This window comes from Amblyomma maculatum, chromosome 3 (genome assembly GCF_055883805.1).
Source record: "Amblyomma maculatum isolate TAMU_Amacu chromosome 3, ASM5588380v1, whole genome shotgun sequence".
Lineage (NCBI taxonomy): Eukaryota > Metazoa > Arthropoda > Arachnida > Ixodida > Ixodidae > Amblyomma > Amblyomma maculatum.
Genome location: NC_139346.1, coordinates 215417707 through 215440482, shown reverse-complemented (window position 1 = coordinate 215440482; position 22776 = coordinate 215417707). Strand labels below are relative to the sequence as shown.

The window sequence follows — 22776 nt, the reverse complement described above, 5'->3', positions numbered from 1 at the left end:
GATCGGGAATCCTTACCTCTTCAACATTGATGTTCTCCTTGGCACTCGTCTCGAACAGCTGAATGCCCATCTGGTCAGCAAAGCGCTGCGCGTCCTCTGTTAGCACCACTTTCCTACTTGGGTCATCGTTTTTATTTCCCACTGAAAAAAAAAAAAAAAAAAAAAAAAAAAAAGAGAGAGAGAGAGAGAGAGAGAGACGCAGGGTGACTAATAAACATTTCTTACTTCGGCGTTTTTCGGAACCTGGAGAAGGTGCCTCAACCAATGCAATATGACGGCAGTAATGGGGACTGTTAGTGATGCCTGCCTAGGCAACATCCGTGGTTGCTTTTAAATTTCATAATTTACTACCACTGTTTTGTGACAGTGACAATAAAAACCTCTTCTAAGCCAGCCTCTTTTCATTAGGTTGTAATTAAATGAACAAAATAAAAGGAAGAAATTGCTGGTAGGTTTTTGAAAAAGTCTTGTGTGAAAGCATAGTGCAGACTGTTGATGTGCCTTTTGGAGAGAATTTAAAATTAAAGAAAACTGCAACGAACTCTGTTGCACCGTGAATGAATAAGAAAACAACTAGAAACTAGTAAATTTTGTGCATTTTAATGCACATGGCTAGTCAGGCTATGTGAAGTAAATAGGGAACACAATACAAACAGCTGAAGAAGTCACTGTTGCTTGGATTTAGCTTATCAACTTACAAAACTGCCCGTTTAAGCATTTATTCTTGCTCATAAATTCTACTTTAACCCTTCGACACACTATGTAAACAAGCGCAACTGTGTACAAAGCGAGCTCGCACCTTTATCAGAAAGTGAACTGCACCCAGCAATCCCAAGTTTGTTTCATGTGAGTTTCGCATACCTTGATGTCGCACAAATAAGGTTGTTTTTTATCCAATATAGAAAACCAGTAAATAGTATTACACGTAACAATAAAAGGGGTAGCATGTCATCCTCAATTTTTATGAAGACATATTGGCAGCCAGTAGCAACATTATCTGTTTTTTTTTCTCACAATTTCAAAACTAATGTGGGCATCTTTTACATAATAATTATTTTCATGATTCTTTGCGACACTTCGCGTGAAATATTGCACATTCCTGCAAAAAATTAACCACTAATATTTTTCACTGGGAATTACTAAATTGTATTTTTTAATGCCTGAACATACTACTTAGGCAGAAAATTATTTATTTTTGATGGAAAGAGAGGACAGCATATCACAACTATGATATCCCGGGGGCACATTGCTAATCTTTGTAGAGCTGGATGGTGAGAAGAATGGGGTCACCTTCCACTGCATACTATTTTCTCAGAGCAAACATACTTTGTGCAGTCATTTCATTCATATCAGTGAATAGATGCGTAGCAATGAACATAGGGCCAGTATTATAAAGCAGTTATTTCCTTTCATTTTGTTCTGCTCAATCCTTATTAGAGAGTTTTAGCTTACCGCGATGCGCGATTCGCTACCGTGATCCGCCACCGCGCGTTCCACTGCGCATGCCCAGATCCCCTGACGCCAATAGATGAAGCCACATACTGGATGTCAGCACATAGACCTGCCGCATCGGGACCAATCAGCTTGTGTGCCTCGCCCACGCACGGTAGTGGGTCACGGTGGCGGATCGCGGATCACGGTAAGCTAAATCTCTCTATTATCTGTCTGATTTTCGTGACAGCAAAAGTATTTTGAATTGACAGCAAGAAAAATAAAAATAAAATGATATTTGAATTAAAGTGTTGCATCATTCCCATCATACATCACAAAGCACCACATCATCACACACATATAGTAATAATGGTTGTGGTACAAGGAGAGCCAAGCGTAAGACTGCGCTTTAAGAGTGCCCTTTGGTCACCTGCGCTCAGCTATGTTTGTTGGCAAAGATTACCTCATAATAACATATGCTGTTCCATCTTGGACCAATATTTTTAGAAACAGCTGATGCATGACAAAAACTGCAAGGTCATGGCACATGCCAATATAAAATCCATTTTTATTTGCTATCACAAATTTTACTTCTGATATGTAAGCAATCAGAAAAACATGGTGGAAGGCTCTGGGCTAATCTCTGGCATCTAGACCTTATTATTATTATTTTTTTTAATGAAGAGTAATATCTCACATAGTATATCATACTGCAACCTTGGTGACCAAAACTGCACTGGCAATGCCAGCACAGGTTATATATTGATTTAATGCAGTTTCTTTTACCGAGTCACTTGAATTGACGTCGATAACTAAGCTGGTTTTTAGACTAGAATTAGTCCTCAGAGATGGCTGTTCCTGTTGGAAGTAATCTGTGGCATACTGCCCTGTCCCAATAACCCTTTAAGCACTTTAAGCATTTCACGCAAGAAATTCCAGCTGCCAACGCTCTCTCTGCATAAATGTCCCCAACTTATCTACTCTTCTGACTCATTACCATAAAAACATTTATGTAGCAGCAACTAAAACTTCTCACCACAGTGAAATATGGAACAACAATATCCGATAGAGCTAGCGAACCCTACATGCCCAATCTCAAAGTACTAAATTCCACCAGATCAGAGCTCCTTCTTAGACCAATGCACAGCACTGACATACAGTGCAGTGTCAATTTTGTAAAAATCACCAATATGCAAGCTGTAATCCATAGCACTGTGTGCTGCAGTACTTCGCTTCACTACACCATTCAGTACAAGTTGTTCAATGTAGTCAGTTAAGTCCAGAAGAGCTTTTCTGCCTGGATAAATGCATCAGCCCTGTAGCAGTTTTTCTTTCATGTCAAAAAAAAAAAAAAAAAAAGAGCAATAACGAAGTAATTTAGTATGTGAAGGCAATGCAATCAGCTAATCACTGTTCTGAGACAAAAAAATGGCTAAGCAGGTGTCATGACCAGAGCAGTGTGCACTAAACAGCAGAGAGCCCCACAAAGATTCAATGCTCTCTGCCATATATGCAATGGCACCTACCTAGGATCCTGTTGACGACGTCACAGTTCTGCTCAATCTCGTGAAGCCAGCGCTTGACATTGGCAAAGGACTCCCCATTCGTGACATCATAGACGACCACCACACCATGTGTGCCCCGATAGTACCTGAGCAAACAACGCATCAAGCCTATGCCATGCGGTAAAGCTATGCCATGCAGTAATGCTAAGCACGAATATAATCACATAATGTTTAAAAGCTGCCACCCAGATCCTGTTGCTTGCATACAAAAATGAACTCCATTGGAGACAAATCCGAAAATACACTAAACATGCGATTTTAAGCATGTCTTCTTGTCGGCACAAGAGTACTGTATCTTCACCACGAGAAGACAAGGTCACCAAAACAAAACTTTCAGCATACATGCATCAGTGCTTCTTAAAACCTGCTTCAGTGGACATGGCAATTTCCAAAGACTTTCATTTCATGGCTTGCTCTCTCACTTTGTGTGAAAGTGATGCTGTCTATATTCTCGACTTCATAGCTTTCCTACCACATGCAGCACAAGCAAACTGAACACCAAAGGTCACAAAATGCCCTATCCTGATAGCAAATCTTTAAAGCGTGAAAGGAAACCTATTGAATGTGAATTTTATGTCCATTTGAAGTACTTTTATCGTTTAAAGGGCAACTCTGGTGGTATTTTCATCATTTTCAGTATTTGATTGTATCACATTCCTCAGTATTCCTTGTCTTCAAAACAAAACATATTCTCAAAATTCTATGTAGAACTGTTTCTAAAAAGGAAAAGCAGCACGTCGAAACTTCAACTTAAACCTCGTTGACAAATTGATGACATCACAAACAGTTAACGTGAGAAGTTAGGTTAATTGGTAGGTATTCATGGGAAACGAGCATGAAAAATACGGACATGGCAAAGAAGACAACATGATACAAGCACTCACTAGCAATTAAACGGTTTATTCGGAAAAACAGCATTAAAAACACAAGAGGGGAAGATGCAAAGAAAACAAAACTAGACGCATCAGGGATCCTAATCAGAACACGGAAACGCATGCATGATAAAAGGTAATGCAAAGCGGGCAACATCGGCACAAGAGAAGCATGTGACAAAATCATTTGTCATCAAGGAGTGCAGTTTCCAGGGCTTGTTAGGGTGACTGATAGGGTGCTGACACATCGATTTTGCAATGTAATAGGCTTTCTTAAGCTTGCACGTGAATTTGTTTTTTTATGTAAAAAGAACAGTGGTATTCAAAAATTTTGGAAAACGTCACTTACACTTTCCTAATTCTTTGCACTCTCGGCATTGGTCGGCTATGTTAGAGCGGTCTTGACTAAGAGAATTCTTGTGTTCCATGAGGCGTATATTTAGGCATCGGCCAGTTTGGCCCATGTAAACATGGTCACAGGTCATCAGAATTTTGTATTCAACATTTTTGCAGCATACAACATATCGGTTTACATGACTGACACCACATACCTTGCTGACGGGACGAGATGTAGCATCCGCCCGTTTCTGAATGGCTGCATACAAGCGAGAGAGCTTGGCGGAGGAGGAGAAAACGACATCCACATTGTAGCATCCACATACTTTTTTGAGCCAGTAAGAAGTTCTATGCACGTATAAAATTACAGCAACCTTCCGTTTTTCACGCTAGCGCTTGTTATAGACTGTGTGAGACCTAATGGAACAAGTGAGCCTCTCGCAAAGACTTGAGACTTGAGAGGGCAGCTTCGGGGAAACCTGGAACTTTCAGCCTAGAATGAATGAATGAATCAAAACTTTATTGGTTCTTTAAGAAGTAGTAGAGGTAGAGGACGGAGTCTTCGTCTTGAAGTCTGTGTCCTCCTTGGCCGTGGGTGGGCCCCTAGTCCAGGGCTCCACTGAGTCGGGCCACATCGCTTGCATGTGCTATGAGTGCCCTTTGGGCCTCTAGCCTGCAGCTGGTGAGCCGGCTCTCCCATTGCTCCGCACTTGGTGTTTTGTGTTTGTGAAATGCTTGATTCCTTCCGCACTCCCATGCGACATGATATAGTGTTGGTTTTGCTCCGCACCACGGACAGCTGGCGCTATACTGTGTTGGGAACATCTTATTTAATATGTATAAATTTGGGAAGGAGCCTGTTTGCAGTCTTTGCCATCCTGTGACTTCCTCCTTAGATAAATGTTTATGTGGTGGGGGGTACTGGAATCTTAGCCCCTTATATAGGTTTAGTAATTCTGAATAGCTGTCCCCTCAGTTAATCTGGGGTTCCTCCAGGGTTAGTGACGTTCCTGCTCGGCTAGTCATTCTTAGAGACCCGTTCATGAAAAGCATTTTTAGCATTATACAAGCATGATTTTACAAGGGCTGACCTCAGACAAGAAAATAAAATGCTATGTTTCACAGTTTTCAATTGAGTGGAAGAATAATTCATTAGTGGTTTTGAGCTTCTCTGGGCTAAACGCCAGCAGATGTTATCAGGCAAAAAGTTCAGGTTGAGGACTGTGGTTAGCTCTGGTTAACCCTAGTTAAATTGCAAAAGCAATGGCAGAAGCTTCTTTTGCCTGCTACATTATTGAGGACACTTAAGTTCGTACTTTAAGGGTGTGATTCGAGAGCGTAAGCTACCAGCCCACATATAAAGTCACGCTTCAACCAAGCCGTATAGACGTGCCTGCATGTCGTAAAGGTAATGAGAATGCAAACGGTTCTGGCAGGCTGATTCTGATATCGCCCTCCCATATGAAAGAAGCGACCCGAGTTCCTGCCTGTGGCATAGGGTCGCAGCTACGCCTCTTCACGGCATAGCTGCGGCCACCTGAGGCTTTGAAAACCTTCCGCAGTGTAGCTTTCGCTACAAAACTGGAGCTTTTGCTGTTTTGGTAGTTCAAAAGTAAAGGACAGTCTTGAACTATTTTCCTTAAACATATTTAAACTATCAGTAACGTACCTGTTGAAGTTATCTATTTTTGTAAACACCAGAAGGTCATCTACATAGCTAAATATACGAGGTTGAAGTTCGCAGATGTTTGCTTTTATGTGTCTATAGATTGAATTGCTGTCCTTTTATCTGCAGTCATCCTTTGTGGGGTGATGCAACAACCTGTACGTTCAAAGTTCTGGTGTATGCATTGGTTCCAGGGTCACACCTACTCTGTGATATTTCACCCTCGAACTGCACCCTCGTATACAGCAGAGCTTGGTGATACGTGCTCGGCTCAGGCGATTTCCTGTTTCACATGTTCAAGATCGCGGGCAGTCAAATATCTGCCATAGAGTTACACTATTTTTCTCCCAGTTAAAAATTCTACTGGGCGGCAAGCCGACGAACACAGGAGAGCAGAGAGAAGATGACCAATGACTGAGAGATGATTTAATAAATCATGGCGGGCCTAGCGTGAGTGCTCCTGTCTGCGTCACTGCCTGCTTCTTCCTCATCCGTAACGTTACCCGGGGCCACCGAGTAATTCCCGATCGTGGACGAAGTCTGTCGATGTCGATGAGATCCATGGCATGAGTATAGGCGTGACTGGATGGAGAACAGGAAGAAGGAAGAAGACAACAGCTTGCTGCTATGATCCCCCAATGAATCCTGGTCCAGAACGCTCCTGGGGCACAGGTCACCAAGATCCGATAGCTGAAAATCAGGCACACACCGCATGGCGTGGGTGGGAGGATGTCCTCATATGTGGTGTTGCCTTGGGTTGGTGGAGTCTTCTGGTCAGCGTCTCAGCAGTGGGGTCATCAGGTCAGTTGGGTCCCTCGTAGTGTCCTGTGGTCGTGCGAGTGGCATCTCGGGTCGGTGGGATCATTTGGTCTCTCCTTTGTTGTGTTTTGTGGTCAGGGCGGGGGAAGGGGCGGAGGAACAGCAAGGTCGCGTCGGGTCTGGCAGACTGGGGAACAGCCAGGTAATGCACTCCATGGAACCCACTTCCGATGGCGTTAGCACACACAGGGCGCTGAAGCTCTGGGCCAGGATGACGAGTGATGGTCATGTACCCCACACCTCCAACCAAAATGTTACGAGGCGGCAAGCCGATGAACGCAGACAGGGAAGATGGCAGGGATGAATCGCGACGGGCCTAGCGTGAGCTCTCCTGCCTGCCGCGATTCCTTAAGTCATCTCACAGCCATCAGCCATCTTCTCTCTGTTCTCCTGTGTTCATCCCGAATACCACGATTTCCTGTTTACTATGTTCGAAATTCCCGCAGACTGTGGTCATATAATACATTTTGCAATCAACCGGACATATGCTATCGGGCGCTTGCAATGTGAAAAACTGATCAGAGATGCTCAACCGTGACAGTTGCTTTCCTTCAGTGCCTAGGTGCAATGGGCGAAGCAACAAAGAACGCCAACGAACCAACATATGGTATGCCCGTTCCCGCAGAAACATGACTTCATGAGGAGAAACACGGTGACTTCTTTGTGGAACCTTAAGGGCACAGGGATTTGATAGATAACTACAACTATTCACTTGCATACGAGTGGGCTGGGTTTAGGGGAAGCAGCATGAGCAGAAGCACGGCGACTGTAAGCCATTGCGATGGCTTCTCCACATGTTACTGATGTAAGGGTTAAAGCATCCAGAAACAACCAAGGAAGTGACCACGGCTTGGAATTCCTTCTACGAACTGGGTTTGTAACTAAACCTCTTCCGTGCTTAGGACAATGCAAATATGGTGAATTCTACGACAGCTACAAAAGGAGCTGTGCATACTTGATGTCTATAAATGCTGATCTACACTTTTACGCAGTGAAAGTCTCAATTCTAAAAGTCTTTGTACCTCATTTAGCAGTTGATATTTTTTTAAATCAGGCAGTTTGGATTATACGTTTTCCGTATAATACCTTTTTCCTAGGATTTAAAAAAAAAACTTATCCACAAGGTTTTATTGTATTCAGGTGTGCAGACGACTTTCTGGCAAGCACAAAAATAGGCAACTTCAACAGGTACGTTACTGACAGTTTAAATGTGTTTAAGGAAAATAGTTCACGACCGTCCTTTACTTTTGAACTTCCAGAACAGTAAAAGCTCCAGTTTTTATACCTCAACCTGAACTTTTTGCCCGATAACATTTGCTGGCATTTCGCTCCCAGAAGCTCAGAACCCCTAATGAATTATTCTTCCACTCAATTGAAAACTGTGAAACATGGCGTTGCATTTTCTTGTCTGAGGTCGGGCCTTGTAAAATCATGCTTGTATAAAGGGCCCGCTCCATGGGGCACACGAGTGAGGCGCCTACGCTCCCAGCGCCATGCCCTGACAATGCTGGAAAAAGTATGAATCTCTATGAAGCGTCTCTGGTGCGCACACTCTTGTGTTGCAAGACTTAGCTGAAACTGGCCGAAACAATTAGACTGCTACTTGAAGCTTGTCTCGCAGCGACTTCCATCGCCTTTGCACACGCTCGATGCTGTCTGCGTGATTGCAACATGAGGATTTAAAGCAAATTTCACTTATTCAATGCTTCCCATAAACAATGTGTTTATCTGCACACAGTGCTCCCAGCAGAACCTCAGACGCCACCTCTCTCCACATGGCTTCTTCAACTTATTTATTTTTATACTGTTTGTAGCTGGCGAGCCACAGCAAGTGCCAAGATAATTTGTTGGGGGAGTTAGTAAACATCCATTGTTAATATAAACAGCGCGAACAGGAAGACACAGGACAAGATAAAAGGAAGCCACAGGACAAGGCTTCCTTTTATCTTGTCCTGTGTCTTCCTGTTCGCGCTGTTTATATTAACAGTGAATGCCGCTGCTACACTGCGGCAATAAACCTTTTGTTGTCGATCGACTGACTGTACGCATATCTTTATGTACCGCAGCACTGACGTCACAAAAAAAAAAGCAGAGATTGCAGAGATTGCAGAGGTGGCATAAAAGGCATTCTCTGATTGGTGCACGCCAGAAAATAACTGGCGAGCCTCCTCCGCGCCAGTGTGAGCGGGTAGCGAGCGCCGCGGAAATATCTGACATGGACAGATACCTGCTTCACGCACGCCTCAGCTTGCACCTGGCGCGTAACGCATGCGCAGATAGACTCCAGCGTACGTACGTGCGCGCGCCATCGGGTGCGCCTCAATGCTAAAAATGCTTTTCATGAACGGGTCGCTAGGCTGAAAGTTCCAGGGTTCCCCGAAGCTGCCCTCTCAAGTCTCAAGTCTTTGCGAGAGGCTCACTTGTTCCATTAGGTCCCACACAGTCTATAACAAGCGCTAGCGTGAAAAACGGAAGGTTGCTGTAATTTTATACGTGCACAGAACTTCTTACTGGCTCAAAAAAGTATGTGGACGCTACAATGTGGATGTCGTTTTCTCCTCCTCCGCCAAGCTCTCTCGCTTGTATGCAGTCATTCAGAAACTGGCGGATGCTACATCTCGTTCCGTCAGCAAGGTATGTGGTATTGTATTGTATTGTATTGGGTTTAGTGGCGCATAAGCGGCTCAGGCTATCATGCGCCAGGCACAAGGTTGTATCTTGAGTTTAGAGAAGTATATGTATTTATTCAACAGTTTCTTTAAAACATTTGCTCCCTTTAGAAAGCTAAAAACGCATGACAGATCAACAAGACCATTTTCACCTAAAATCAATGCTGGATGGAACGAAATGTGCTCATTGTAAAATCTAGTGAAATACTTTTTCTTTGTCTTTCAAGTCCTGTGCACGAAAATAAAACATGGTTTATGGCGAGTTCCTCTCCGCATTCTTGACACAATGATTTGTTTTCTTTTCTCAACAAAAAATTATGCATCAAGTGTGTATGGCCAATGCGGAGTCGGCATAGAATCACTTCTATGAAGCGTTCTTGATGACGACATGATTTCCATTTCCCCAAAATCCGCTTCACCAACTGCAGTTTGTTATTTACCTCGCTACACCATGACGACTGCCATTTCTCCTTTAGTTTACAGCGCACTAGCGCCATGCAGTCTCTGTATGGAATATCTATGTTCTTGATCTGTTTGTCATCTCACTGCCTCCAATGCAGACATGACTCGGGACCCAACAAAATGTTATGTCCTTGAGCAGAGGCTGCTGATATATTATGTATGATGTCTCCAAGTAGTGCAGCAACTGCGTTTTTGTGCTGAAGGGCTGTTAAGGCACTTAGAGAGTCTGTGTAAATAATACTGTTTGTGACGTTCCCATTGGCTACTTTTCTTACTGCCACAGCAAGTGCGTAACACTCAGCGGCAAAAATGCTCATACACTGAGGTAGTCTTACTATTCTTTCCCATTTTCCTTGCACTACTGCATTTCCAACATGCTTGATTGTTTTGGAGCCATCTGTATAAAACCGCGTGCAGTTTGAGTACTTTTCTTTAATTCTTTAAGAGCTAAGAATTCTTGCAAAATATGTTCATGTGGTGTTTTCTGTTTACAAAACTGAGTTAATGTGAAATCACAAACAATGGGGGGGCTGTACCATGGTGGTAGTGGATCGTGCCTTGATTCAATATAAGGGAGGGAATTTAGTATTCCCAGCTCTTGGCATTTATCCTCGAACCGAAGTAGCAAGGGTCTGATTAACTGCGGTCTATTGTTGAACAACATTCTGGAGCTGCACTTTGTAACAAGAGGGTAGCATATATGTTTTGGTAATGAGCGTATTTTGAAGAGATATGAAAATGTAAGCATGGTTCTTCTGTATTCGAGGGAGGGTTCATTTGTTTCAACATAAAGACTGTTTATGGGAGAGGTTCTATATGCACCAGATGCAAGACACAAACCCAGGTTTAGCACAGGGTCCAGTCGTTTTAGGTATGACGCTCTTGCACACCTGTACAATACACAACCGTAATCCAAACAAGACAGTAGAACAGAGTGATAAATGCTCAAAAGGCATGTTCTATCGGACCCCCAGTGTTTTCTTGAAAGGACCTTGAGTATATTTAGGGATTTGGTAGCTTTCTTGAGTATTGATGTGAGACAAAAAAGTGAGTTTTCTGTCAAAAGTTATCCCCAGGAATTTGTACTCATTTTTAACTGGTAATTCGATCTCGTTTAGGTGCAGAATGGGGTCAGTTTGTATTCCACGTCTGAGTGAAAACATAACTGCCACTGTTTTCTGTGGAGAAAACTGAAATCCATTTTTGTCTGCCCATGTCACTAGCTTATTAATTGTTAGCTGCACTACCAGCTGCACTGCCAGAAGGGCGGCCATTACAGGTCGCTGGAAGTGACATAGAACTGCCGTACTTGAGTCATTTTCCCCCATGCCGTCGCTGCAGTGGTCGAGAAGTCGTCGTGGTTTACTGCGTAGATATCATTTCGAGTCCGCTTTCTGTGCTGCTGAAATGTGGTAAGCCTTGGCACTTCATTTTGTAGTGTGCAACGTGAGCTACGCGTTCGCCAATGTAATGAAACCGCCCGAAGAACAGCGAAGACAGAGCGTGTCAAACTGGCTCGGTATTGCCATTCACAGAGCGGGATCCCATCTGACTGATAAGTGGAATTATTCAAAAAGAAAATAGCTGTCTTTTTCTTGATGAAAGCACTGAAAACTGGATTTACATCAATGATATGGGTACGTCTCGGTTCGCTGCACTGTATAGGGAAATGTGATTTTCAAATGGAAGTAGTTCTTCGTGAAGTGAAGGCATCGACCTTTTTTTTACACCATTGCATACTTCCTGCTGTTTTTTTTTTTTTTTCATGTTAGTTTCATGCAAATTTTATGCTAGTAATGCAGTATGATGCTCTGAAAGACATGTAAACATTTTTATTAAGGCTTATTTTATAAAGATAAGTTGCACTGAATACAAAAGTTTTCATTAACTAATTAACTAAATAATTATCTGATAATTAGGAAGCCCAGATGTTTAGAAAACTTGTTTAGTGTGATGTTTTTCAAAACAAGGCACCACACACAGTGGCACCTGGCAGCTATAACACAGATATCGAGATTACCTTTGAAGCTTTGGTCGATGCTTCATGTTAGCATAGACGTGGCAGACACGTGTAGGGTTCTGCTTTGAGGCTCTCGGGGGTATTAGAGACAGGAAGTGGCACGCTGTCAGCAGTGTTGGGTCTTCACCCTTCGACAGGGTCTTCACCCTTCATCCTCCCTTTGGCTTGTTTCCCTCATAAACTTTCCAATTAGCTGGCAGATGAGTTCAAGTCAAAAGTCAGACATGCTTCTTTTTTTACCAGAGGCTGTCATTTGCAGCAAATTGTTGAGAATGGTGATGCCCAAGAGGTGAAAAAAGTACTTTTTGTACCACTTCATGCACTTCCATGTAACTGCACCGGTTACCACCACAATCATATCTACCTTTTATCATGCACTGCACTGGTTGTACTGCACAGGTTATACTGCACAGGTTGTACTTGGCGGTGAACAGGGGAATCTTTTTCTTCCCGCTCATCCTCCTGTCTACCTTCGCGGACTATACCATGCCGCCATTATGCTTTGTTGTGAGCATGTGCACTTCAAGTTTGTTTCCAGCGAAAGTAGAAAAGCTGATCATTGCACATCTCACTCGTTTTCCCTTCCCTCAGTCTTTCCTCTTCACGTGGAACACCCTTCCTATTCTTCCGCACTGTATCGTAAGCATTTCTTTTTTTCGAGAAGGTGGGTAACAGGGCAGGACTGATGTACCAATTGCCAACCCAGAGGACATGCCCCTTGCGATGTTGTTGCCGGGCGAGTTGATTGAGCATCATGGAAAAAACAGCACTGGCAGACGAAGGACGAGAAGGAGGAGGACACACAACTGTGCTGAACACAACAGCGCGGTTGTGTGTCCTCCTCTTCATTTGTCTGCCAGCGCTGTGTTTTCCATGATACTCAACCAACTCTCCTGGCAACAAACACTGCTCAAGTTTATTTCTAATACAAGGGGCTCTTTCTTCTCATTCTGTGTCGATCTGTGCTGTATAGTTCCTCTGATTTCCTCCGCCATTTGCAAGACCAGGATGCTGGGTTTTTGCATCCGATATCAGATTTTACTGCCTGAAGTCCTGAGTTTGTTCGGCGGTCTTCAACCTTCAGCCGGCCATGGAAACCGGATTTGCAAGATTCTGTGCTCCAAATGGCAGCACCAAGCTCGACTGCTTCAGCAACATCTTCAACTTCTGCTTTTGTTTCCGTGAATGCCCACCTCGAGGAATGAATGGCGCGAGCTCGCGCGCGTAATTGACAGGACCACCAAATTTCTTTGGCAGCGGGCGCTTCTAAGTCTAAGAATGTCCGTGCCAAAGAAACAAGTGCCGACCAGCAATCGTGTTCACTTTTTGGAATGTGCCAACGACTGCCCTAAGGACGTCCAGCAGTTGCTACAGTGTGGGCCCAAGTTTGCCATCGAACCTTGTCCATCAGTTCCGGAATTACTGCATGGTTTCGCAAGAGGTAATTCCAGCTCTTGCGGCTGATCTTTATCGTTGCGTCTTCGAAGGTGTTGATTTGTCCAACCGCCATGGCAGTAGAAGAAATATTCTCCCCCCCCCTCCCTGGGAAAGACTGCAGCTTACTCGAGAAACAACAACCTGTCTCTGCTAACTGCTGACAAAGAAGAAGGTTTTGTGATTCTGCCGAAAGATGTCTTCATTTCAAAAGCATAAGCCGCCACTGAATCCTTGTTTTAACACCGCCACTGAATCCTTGTTTTAACACATGTACTAAGATATCCCCTTGCCCAGTAAAGAAGTGAGAACAACTGATGCTCCATATCCCATTTCAGAGTCATCGTACGGGAGAAAAGTAAGCGCAAAGGAGACAAACACAAGAGAGGAGACAGGACTTTGTTTTTTGTCTCCTTTGCGCTTACTTTTCTCCCGTACGATCATGAACCAACTAGCCCAGCAACAAGGCCAGCTAAAACGTCCGGTAATGTAGTTCAGCCGCATGAAGGCGCCACAAGATTGATTAGGAATGCGGCAATATGAAGATTTCAGGCTGAACTTTCTTCGTTTGGACGGGATATATTTCTCGAATGCTAATCGTCCTTTGAAAAGAAGCAGGCTTCCATCAATGCAAAGGTCCTGGAATGATGATAGCATCCCTTGAAAGTTTTCAGGAATATTAACAGGACCGAGCACACCTTGTACAGCCCGTCACTAAAAATCTGATCTATATTCATTATTGGAGAAATGAAGAAACCTCAAAATGAGGAGGAAGCGCTTGCGACTCATCAACTTCCGAGAATGCTGGTGTACTCAAGAGGGGATCTGTGGACCAACACTGGGCAATGGTACCTTTTCTTGCATGAGCCATAAGCATAACGAGAGCAAGAAATATATATAACTCACATGGAGTCGCATCTTTCCACTGGTGTATACGTGATAAAGCCGCCGATATCAGCATGGCATGTACACAGTGCTGGAAAATGTTCGGTTCGCTGAGAATCGACCATGGATGGATGGATGGATGGATGGATAAGGCTGAACCCTTTGAATCGGGCGGCGGCGCCACAGGCCGCCTAGCCGTGAATAGTAATATATAGTGTGGACCTATACTTGCCTTCCTTTCAGCCACCAATCAGCTAACCTTCGTTTGGTTATTTCTACCCTTTTAAAGTCTATTTTCCCTTCATTATCCTTAAACCCCAATGCTTTGGCTAAATCTGGCCCATTGCCTTGAACTATAGGGCGGAGCCCTTTACAGGAAATTATTAAGTGTTCAGGCGTTTCCTCATCCTCCCCACACACCCTGCACAGCGTGTCTATCTCTTGGTACTTGACTCGGTACGTCTTAGTCCGCAATACTCCTGTCCTAGCCTCGAACAACAATGGGCTGCCCCTAGAATTATCGTAAAAGTTTTCTTTGGCTATTTCCTGCTTGAACGTTCGGTACATTTCTAATGCTGATTTAGTCTCCATCCCCGTTTTCCACAGACCTCTCTCTGTTTCCTTAACCTTTTTCTTAATTGATAATTCCTGGCTGGTCCCTCTACTGCTGTCCAAATATTTGCTTGCCAATTTTCTTGTCCGCCTTCTCCATCTTGTGTCAACATTCCTCATGTAGAGGTAGCTGAAGACTTTCCTAGCCCACCGCTTTTCTCCCATTTTTCTCAATCGTTGCTCAAACGCTATCTTGCTGCCAGCTTCCCTGCTCTCAAAAGAAGACCATCCCAGGTCACCCTGCACACCTTGGTTTGGCGTATTCCCATGAGCTCCCAAAGCAAGCCTACCCACCCCGCGCTGCTTAATTTCCAACCGTGCTCGGACCTCTGATCTCATACACAGGACTGCATTGGCAAAAGTCAGACTAGGAACCATCACCCCTTTCCAAATCCCTCGCACCACTTCATACCTATTGTAATTCCAAAGCGCCCTGTTTTTCATGACGGCTGCGTTTCTACTTCCCTTAGCTGCCACATATTTTTCATGCTCCGTTAGGTATTCAGCTCCAGTATTTATCCACACCCCAAGATACTTGTACTTATCCACTACTTCCAGCATGTCCTCCTGTATCCTATGTTCGCCGGCCTCATTATCATTAAAAATCATGACTGCCGATTTTTCCTTACTAAACTGCAGACCTAACTTATCTCCCTCTGTACCGCAGATATCCATCAACTCCTGCAAATCTACCCTGTTGTCAGCCATCAGTACTATATCATCTGCATACATTAGTCCTGGTAATGACTGTGGGATAAATTCTCCTTGCTTGAATAAAGAAAGGTTGAAGCCGAGTCCACTCCCCTCTAGTTTAGCCTCTAATCCTTGCAGGTACAGCATGAACAACAAAGGTGACAGGGGACATCCCTGTCTAAGCCCCTTCTTTACCTCTACAGGCTTCGACACCTTTTTTTCCCATTTTATTAGCACTTGGTTATCCTTATAAATATCTTTTAGAAGACTAGTTACTCCGCTTTCCACACCTAACACATCCAGAATACTCCATAAGTCTTCTTGAAGTACACTGTCATAGGCTCCTTTGATATCTAGAAAAGCTAGCCATAGGGGTCTGTGTTCCTTTTCTGCTACCTCGATACACTGTGTCAATGAGAACAGATTGTCCTCTAAACTCCTTTGTTTCCGGAAGCCATTCTGCAGCTCTCCCAGCACCCCCTTGCTCTCTACCCATGCCTGCAGTCTGTCCTTTATAATCTGCATCACCACCCTGTAGACCACTGATGTTACTGTTATGGGACGGTAGTTGCCTATGTCAGCTTTGTCCCCCTTTCCCTTATATATCATGCTCATTCTACTTAGTCTCCATTCATCAGGAACTTTGCCATCCATTAACATTTTGCTCACCACCTCTCTTAACGTTTCCTTAGACTTTGGGCCCAACATCTTTAATAACCTAATAGGAATACCATCTGGGCCTGCTGATGTGCTACTTGGTACTCTCTTCTCAGCCCTTTCCCACTCTCTTTGTCCAATTGGAACTATTGCACTAACCGGTCTATCGTCCTCTACTAAGGCACCTACTACATTTCTTTGTTCTTTAAACTTTTCTGACATCGTTAGTCGTATATGCTCTATTGCCTTTTCCCCTTCTAGCCGAATACCTTGATCTGTAACAATAGACCTCTGCTCTAGGCTAGTCTTATTACTCAGGGAATTCAAGTGTTGCCAGAATTTCTTAGCTGCATTTTTATCCCTTTTGTTTACTTCTGACAGCCACTGGGAACCTTGTCTTCTAATTTTCTCATTGATTAAGTAGGATGCCTCCCTTCTACATTTTATGTATTTATCCCATTTTCTCTCAACGTCTGCTTCTGGGTCTCCCCTATGCTTAGAATATCTGTGTTCCCTGGAGGCTTCCTGGCGTTTCTCTATGGCCTTCTTCACCTCCCCATCCCACCAGCTCTTTGGTTTTTGTCTTGTCCTTTTTTTCCTGACTCGCACCTTAGCCAACTCTAGCCCAAACAGTCCCATTAACTTTGTGTATGTCCACTCTGCTTTCTTATCCTTAGAGATTACCATTTGCAAAAAAGCGAGCGCCACCTGTCATCCAAAATGGAAAGCTTCGCCGGCACTTTTGGTTGGAAAGGGCTTCTCGAACTGGCATGCGCAAGGCACCATTCGGCGTTTCACGTGCGCTTAAATCGTTGTTTTAGTGTTGCTCTTTTGCTGAAAACGTGCATATGCTGAAGAAAGAGGATGACATAAAAGGAGAACGATGTAGAGCACCGACTTTTCTGGTTGTAGCCAGAATAATGACCACGTATGAGCAATATATGCAGTTTGCGTCCTTAACTGTTCGCCAGGCGCATCCTAGCCGATGCTTAAAAGAGGAAGGCCATGTCAGGAACTTGAATTTTCATACCATTAATAAGTTTTGATGAGAGTGAGCACCATTCATGAAGACCGCAGTGTTTATGCGACAATGCAATGGGTCGCTGTTGATTCCGGCCACATCGTTTGAACTCACTGCGATCGCATTGTGGGGTGAGATATTTCGGTTAGAAACATGTGTATCTCTCTTGTGCAGAATGCTGATACACGAAATGAATGTCTATTGCATGGGCGCTAATGTGCAGAGGAGTGTTACAGTGACATGGGATGCAATATTTTGTAACACGCGCAAATGTTTGTCTGGGTTTTCTGATGTAGGGCAAGAGTTCCTGCTGACTTCGTCCCTGCAGCTTCTGATGTAGGACAGGCTTTATTGATTAGTAAATGACTCGTATTATCACAACCATGCTCGCGCTCATACGCGAGAGCTTCGCTTACTGACGGACCGCTTCCTGCGTAGGCTGCACTCTGCCGTGCTCCCACTGTTCAGATACAGCGCACTTTGCTATTGTATTGTTGGATTTACGGTGGATGTTCATACAAGTATATAAAATTCATTTCCCACCGAATCTGTCGATGGAAGATCTCTACCGATATGTGTTCATTTGGCAGCAAGCGCCAAGTACAGCAAAAACACCCAGCTACTTCGGAAAGGGCCGGATATGCCCAACCAACCTCATCAACGGCTTCGTCTTTCTGGCCTTGTATGTCGTCGTAGTCCTCGTTATATATAACGTACAAGTGTCGCTGTTGCATGGCACATGCATAGCTTAGATAGAAGGCCTTCCAGTCAAATGGCTGTCTTTAGACTGCATGCAATAGTGAACAATGCTGCGTTTCTTTACTCCTTATTGAAGGCTCAGCGAAACCTCTCAGCATGTAGCAGAGCTGATGTTGAGTGTTTCTGTGAGGGCACTAGGATGCTTCTTCTTGCACGGGCATAAACTCACTCCAGCAATTTACGTGTTGAAGGCAAGCTTTATACTACCTTGTCTCAAGGCAGAGATGGCCTCTTTTTTCGTAAATGGTGCGGCTGTAGAAGGAAATAAAACTCATAAGAATAGATTATGGAGCGCCTCCGCAAAGCAGCAGCGGAAGAGGACACCGCGCACACTACTTCGTTAGCAGACGATGCGCGCTCGGGGACCAGTCATGAAATATCCAGACGGCCTTGTTTCACGTGTCCGACTTTTTTTTTTTAAATGCGTGATAAGTTTTCCCGAGTCACGGGCACACACACACTGCGAAAGCGAGACAAGCAACTCAAATCATCCACCGCTTTACAGCGCAAGAATGCACGGCTAGGCAGCGCTGGCGCGTCATGTTTTCCAACCAAAACCAAATCGCCTACAGAGGGCGCTAGTTGCACCTTTGTTGCGCATGCGCAAGAGCTTTCCCGCAAATGGTCCATTGCTTCCACAATGTCCGGCGTAAATAGAGTTTAATATATCTTGAGCTCACTGGACGAAGTTGATGCCATTGCAGATTCCAGCATAAAATGCACTGTAAGACTGGTCCTGAGGCTTGAACTCTTTCTTCTTCCAGCGAAAATCCCGCTCATCGGGTCTTTTTTTCTTGCGAGGATTTTTTGCTGTTAGGGCCTCTTCATCGCTGTCATCGCTGGACAAGGCACTTAGATGGGCTGCTTCCTCACTTTCAATCTCATCAGAGTCCGAATTCGGTTTGGTTTGGTTTGTTAGTGGGGTTTAACGTCCCAAAGCGAATCAGGCTATGAGAGGCGCTGTAGTGGAGGACTCCGGAAATTTCGACCACCTGGGGTTCTTTAACGTGCACTAACATCGCGCAGCACATGGGCGCCTTGCTTTTCGCCTTCATTAAAAAGTGGCCGCTGAGGCTGGGATTCGATCCTGCATCCTTGGGAACAGTAGTCGAGCGGCGTAACACTGCGCCACCCTGGCGGGCGAGTCCGAATTCATAAGCAGTCCTTGAAACTCTTCATCTGCCAAAGCACGGATGCATGGGCACGCTGCCGCACCACGGCTGCTCTGCTGAGATGAAGACGAAGCGACGCGGATGTAGATACATGTGCTTCATCTGTTTAAAATTTACCCTATAACTTCTAAGTGTTTATGTGGTCTGTTCATAGATGGCACAATATGTTTGTATTATTCATGTTTGCACAAGCAGTATCGTGAGCGGCAGGAAGTGAGCTAAAAAGTCAAAACGAGTATACTCAGGAGAGGCAGGGGTTGTGCATGTGTAGTGGCCGGAGTTATCTCAGGAGTGGCAGTGAAAGGGTTAAACAGTGCAAACGGCAGACTTGCGGCCAGGTTCGAGTAGTGCACGAACTCCTCACTTTTGATATGAGCTGAACAAAGTAAGCTGTGCTTTGTTGGATTCCATTTTTCGGAAGCTGATGCTGGCTTACTGTGGGTACAGTGCCTGTGTTTGGGCACCAGACGGCTCCAGAACAGCTCGGCATGGTTCTCACACTTAGGTTGCTCAGTACTGGGATGAACAGATGAAACCCCGACAAATGCAGAGTCCAAATTTCCTTTCTTTTACTTGCCGCCTGCTAGTCAGCTCTCCACGCCCGGTTCTATGTCCCACCTGGCGAGCCGCCTAATTGTGCGACACACCGCCAGGGGCACGTGTTGTCTGCTACAGAGCTCTTAAAACTCTTATATCTCTGCTACAACTTTTCATACAAGCCTAAAACTTGGTCACAACAGCTTTCATGACGTATCGAAAAGATTTACATCCATTCTGAGTGAGGTAAGATTTCGTTTCATGTGGCTTTTAATGCTGTTTTTCTGAATAAACCATTCAGTTGCTAGTGATCGCTTGTGTCGTGCTGTCTTCTCTGCATGTCTGCCTTTTTTATGCTTGTTTGCCATGAATCACAGAGTATTAGAAAAATACTCACATCACGCATTGAATGGCGGAAATAGAAACTCGAAATCATGACACAGTTCATAAATTGGCTAAGATATGTCCTAATGCAGGCCTCCAAATCTGTTGATCATTCAGGGAGCAGGCAGTAATGCGAGTATATTGTTTGCGACGTCGCAAGCAAGGTATTACCCACAGAAATTGAGTGAACTAAGGCAACAAAAATGGCAAATTTTCAAATGAGTAGCGCACGAATGACATATGACTCCCAAATTTGGTTTGGTAGAATGTGTCAGGATAGAGAGGAAAGCCTACAGTAAATGCTGTGTCAGAATATGTGACCACTGGGCTTACCCAGATACTCAAAAGTGCAGCGGTGAGACTAAAAACTTAAGGGGCGTGTAAGTATTCTTAGGAGCTGATGTGTGCTTTCCTTTCCCTTCCAATAAGTAATCACTGGCTATTGCTTATTGGTCACTGGACTGCTTTGCGCACTTGACGCTAGCGTGGTGGAAGCAGCTGCGGAACAGGTTTTACAACAGCATAAAGAGGAGGCATTTCATCATCTCCCTCGGCTGATGGAAAGGTGCACAGCCTTGCCATATGGAATTATATGCTAAAGTATTAATTAGGTGTTTATTAATAGTGGTAATCAGAAGGGCTGCTTAGTAGTGCTAATTAGTGGACTTAATGCTCACTAAGTGTTGCTGTAATATATCATACAACTAATGTCTATTTAATGTTATGAGACCGTCATAAAACTATCGCACTGAATGAATGCTCCTCAGTGGTGTAGAGGTAGCGCAACTACCTTGCAACCTAGACAGCAACGGTTCGATTTTGCTTGACCACCATCTTCCTTTTCAACAGAAGTGCTTTTTTTTTTTTCCCTTTTTCAGAAGCCCTTTGTAATGATGTCTGGTTGAGCATGCAAAGCTGTGGATGACATCCCAACCTATGAAGACCAGCCAGCGCAGATGACAGCTTGGCCAGCATGCATGTCTGACCTGGGATATAAGATTTCCGAAGGGTCTAATTCCAATCTCACCCACCTATTTCAAAGGAGCTGTCAAAGTTCACAGCCCCTATCAAGTCAACCATGTCATTTGGTCTCATGACATTATATATCACCCTCGCATTAAAAACTCGTCAGGCAAATGATGTTCTGACTGATGGGACTCACGTTGACGTGATGGTGCGGAACCGTTCCTGGCCAGCTGTGTCCCAAATCTGGAGCTTGACTCGCTCCCCGTCTACTTCGAGTGTGCGGATCTTGAAGTCCACTCCAATCGTTGTGATGTAGTTTCCTAGATGAAATTCAGCAAGCTCAATATATAATTTGCACCTTACACCTCAATGCAAGTCTCTTAAAAATGACAAAATGGAGTTTGTATTAAGTTCTGCTGAGCTGAATCAAGAGCAAATTATGTCAAGGAAGCTATTACATTAACCTCCACATGAAGGCACCACATGCTTAGCCGGGGAGTCTCTGTAAACGCAAGCAAAATATTCACCTTAATTAGGGTTGACCCCTATCTGCGGGCTAGAAAGTACACAAAGTCACACTCTAGGCTGAATTAACTGAGAGCCAAGATACTAGGAGTGTGACACAAGATGAAAAAATGTTTGATGTTCAGGCATGGGAGGAACATATAAGCACACTAGTCGAGGAATGTGCTTGTAAAGGATACCAAATTTTGGTTGCGGGTTGGTTGCAGACTGCTGTCTATGACCTACAATGTGGTATTTGTCTAATACCAAAAATTAATTTATAATTGAATTTCTTTGCTAACTTTTTTCGGCTACAGTTTCAACAGTTGATTGATATATATGAGATCAAAACTCAGTCGAAGTCATGTGAGGCGTGAGGAAAACTCCAATATAATCGTTCTTTCGGTTGAGATTACTGCCCTTCAAGCAGGATAGTTTCTGCATCGTAGTGGATTTCAACATCAAAGCAGCAAATATAATGCTTTTTTTTTTTTTTTTTTTTTACCCTTCACATTACCTATGCTCAACAGGTAGCCTTGACACTCGAGCAGGCAGATCCTCTTCCGACTATCAGACAGAGTTGGAGCAGCACAAAACAAGCCAAATGCAAGATGTGCTCTCGAAGCAGAAACACAACAGAAATAGAAAGGCAATGCTGTAAGGAACTCCTGGTTCAACTCCTGATCACAGGCCCGAGTGAAGTCTTCGTCAGAGCTGCCACTGTTTTCATTGTTATTGATGCTGGCTTCCCGCTGTGACAGCAGGAATGGAGGCCTCGCCAGTACATTTAGGCGAGGTTTTTTTAATATTTCTGGCGTTATGCTCTAGAAAAAAGCACAACACAGCAACACTGGACTCCAGCTACTAAATATGTGCGTGAAAAACCCTGCATGCACCATACCGTGCACATGGCATGCAGGTAGTTGGTCATGCGACCAGAACCCCTGTGGCTTCGAGAAAACTGCTCTTAATGGAGAGGTCAGAGCAACTGAGAGCACTCCGAGTCGGATTTGAGCAATTATAAAGAACCAGTCGAGTACATTCATTGTGCTCAGTTTTGAACAGTCAAATGTGATGATGCAAGTTAAGAGTGGTCTGGAGTGCAGCCTCTGATGTCATTACCATCACTTGGCTGTTGAAACCAACACAAGTGAGAAAAGAAATTCAAGTACAAATTGTTTAGCAGCTGTAGGCAAATACCATGTGGTAATACATGTATATTGATGTCTAATGCATCACTACAAAGAAGAAACACATAACCGAATATTTGCTTCTTTAGCTATTGCGTTACACTTAGCTGTGCTCGCAATGA

The 22776-nt window shown here is 44.1% G+C and overlaps 1 protein-coding gene across 1 annotated transcript in view; it reads right to left on the bottom strand.

Annotated features, from left to right (window-relative positions):
• The window catches only part of Rab35 (RAS oncogene family member Rab35), a 47984-nt gene that overhangs the window by 12854 nt on the left and 12354 nt on the right, over positions 1-22776 (bottom strand). The window contains exons 3-5 of the mRNA XM_084599597.1: positions 21157-21280; positions 2958-3082; positions 17-141 (exon numbers count right to left, since the gene is read on the bottom strand). Coding sequence (XP_084455723.1) covers positions 17-141; positions 2958-3082; positions 21157-21280 — 374 coding nt within the window. The remainder of the gene's footprint in view (positions 1-16; positions 142-2957; positions 3083-21156; positions 21281-22776) is intronic.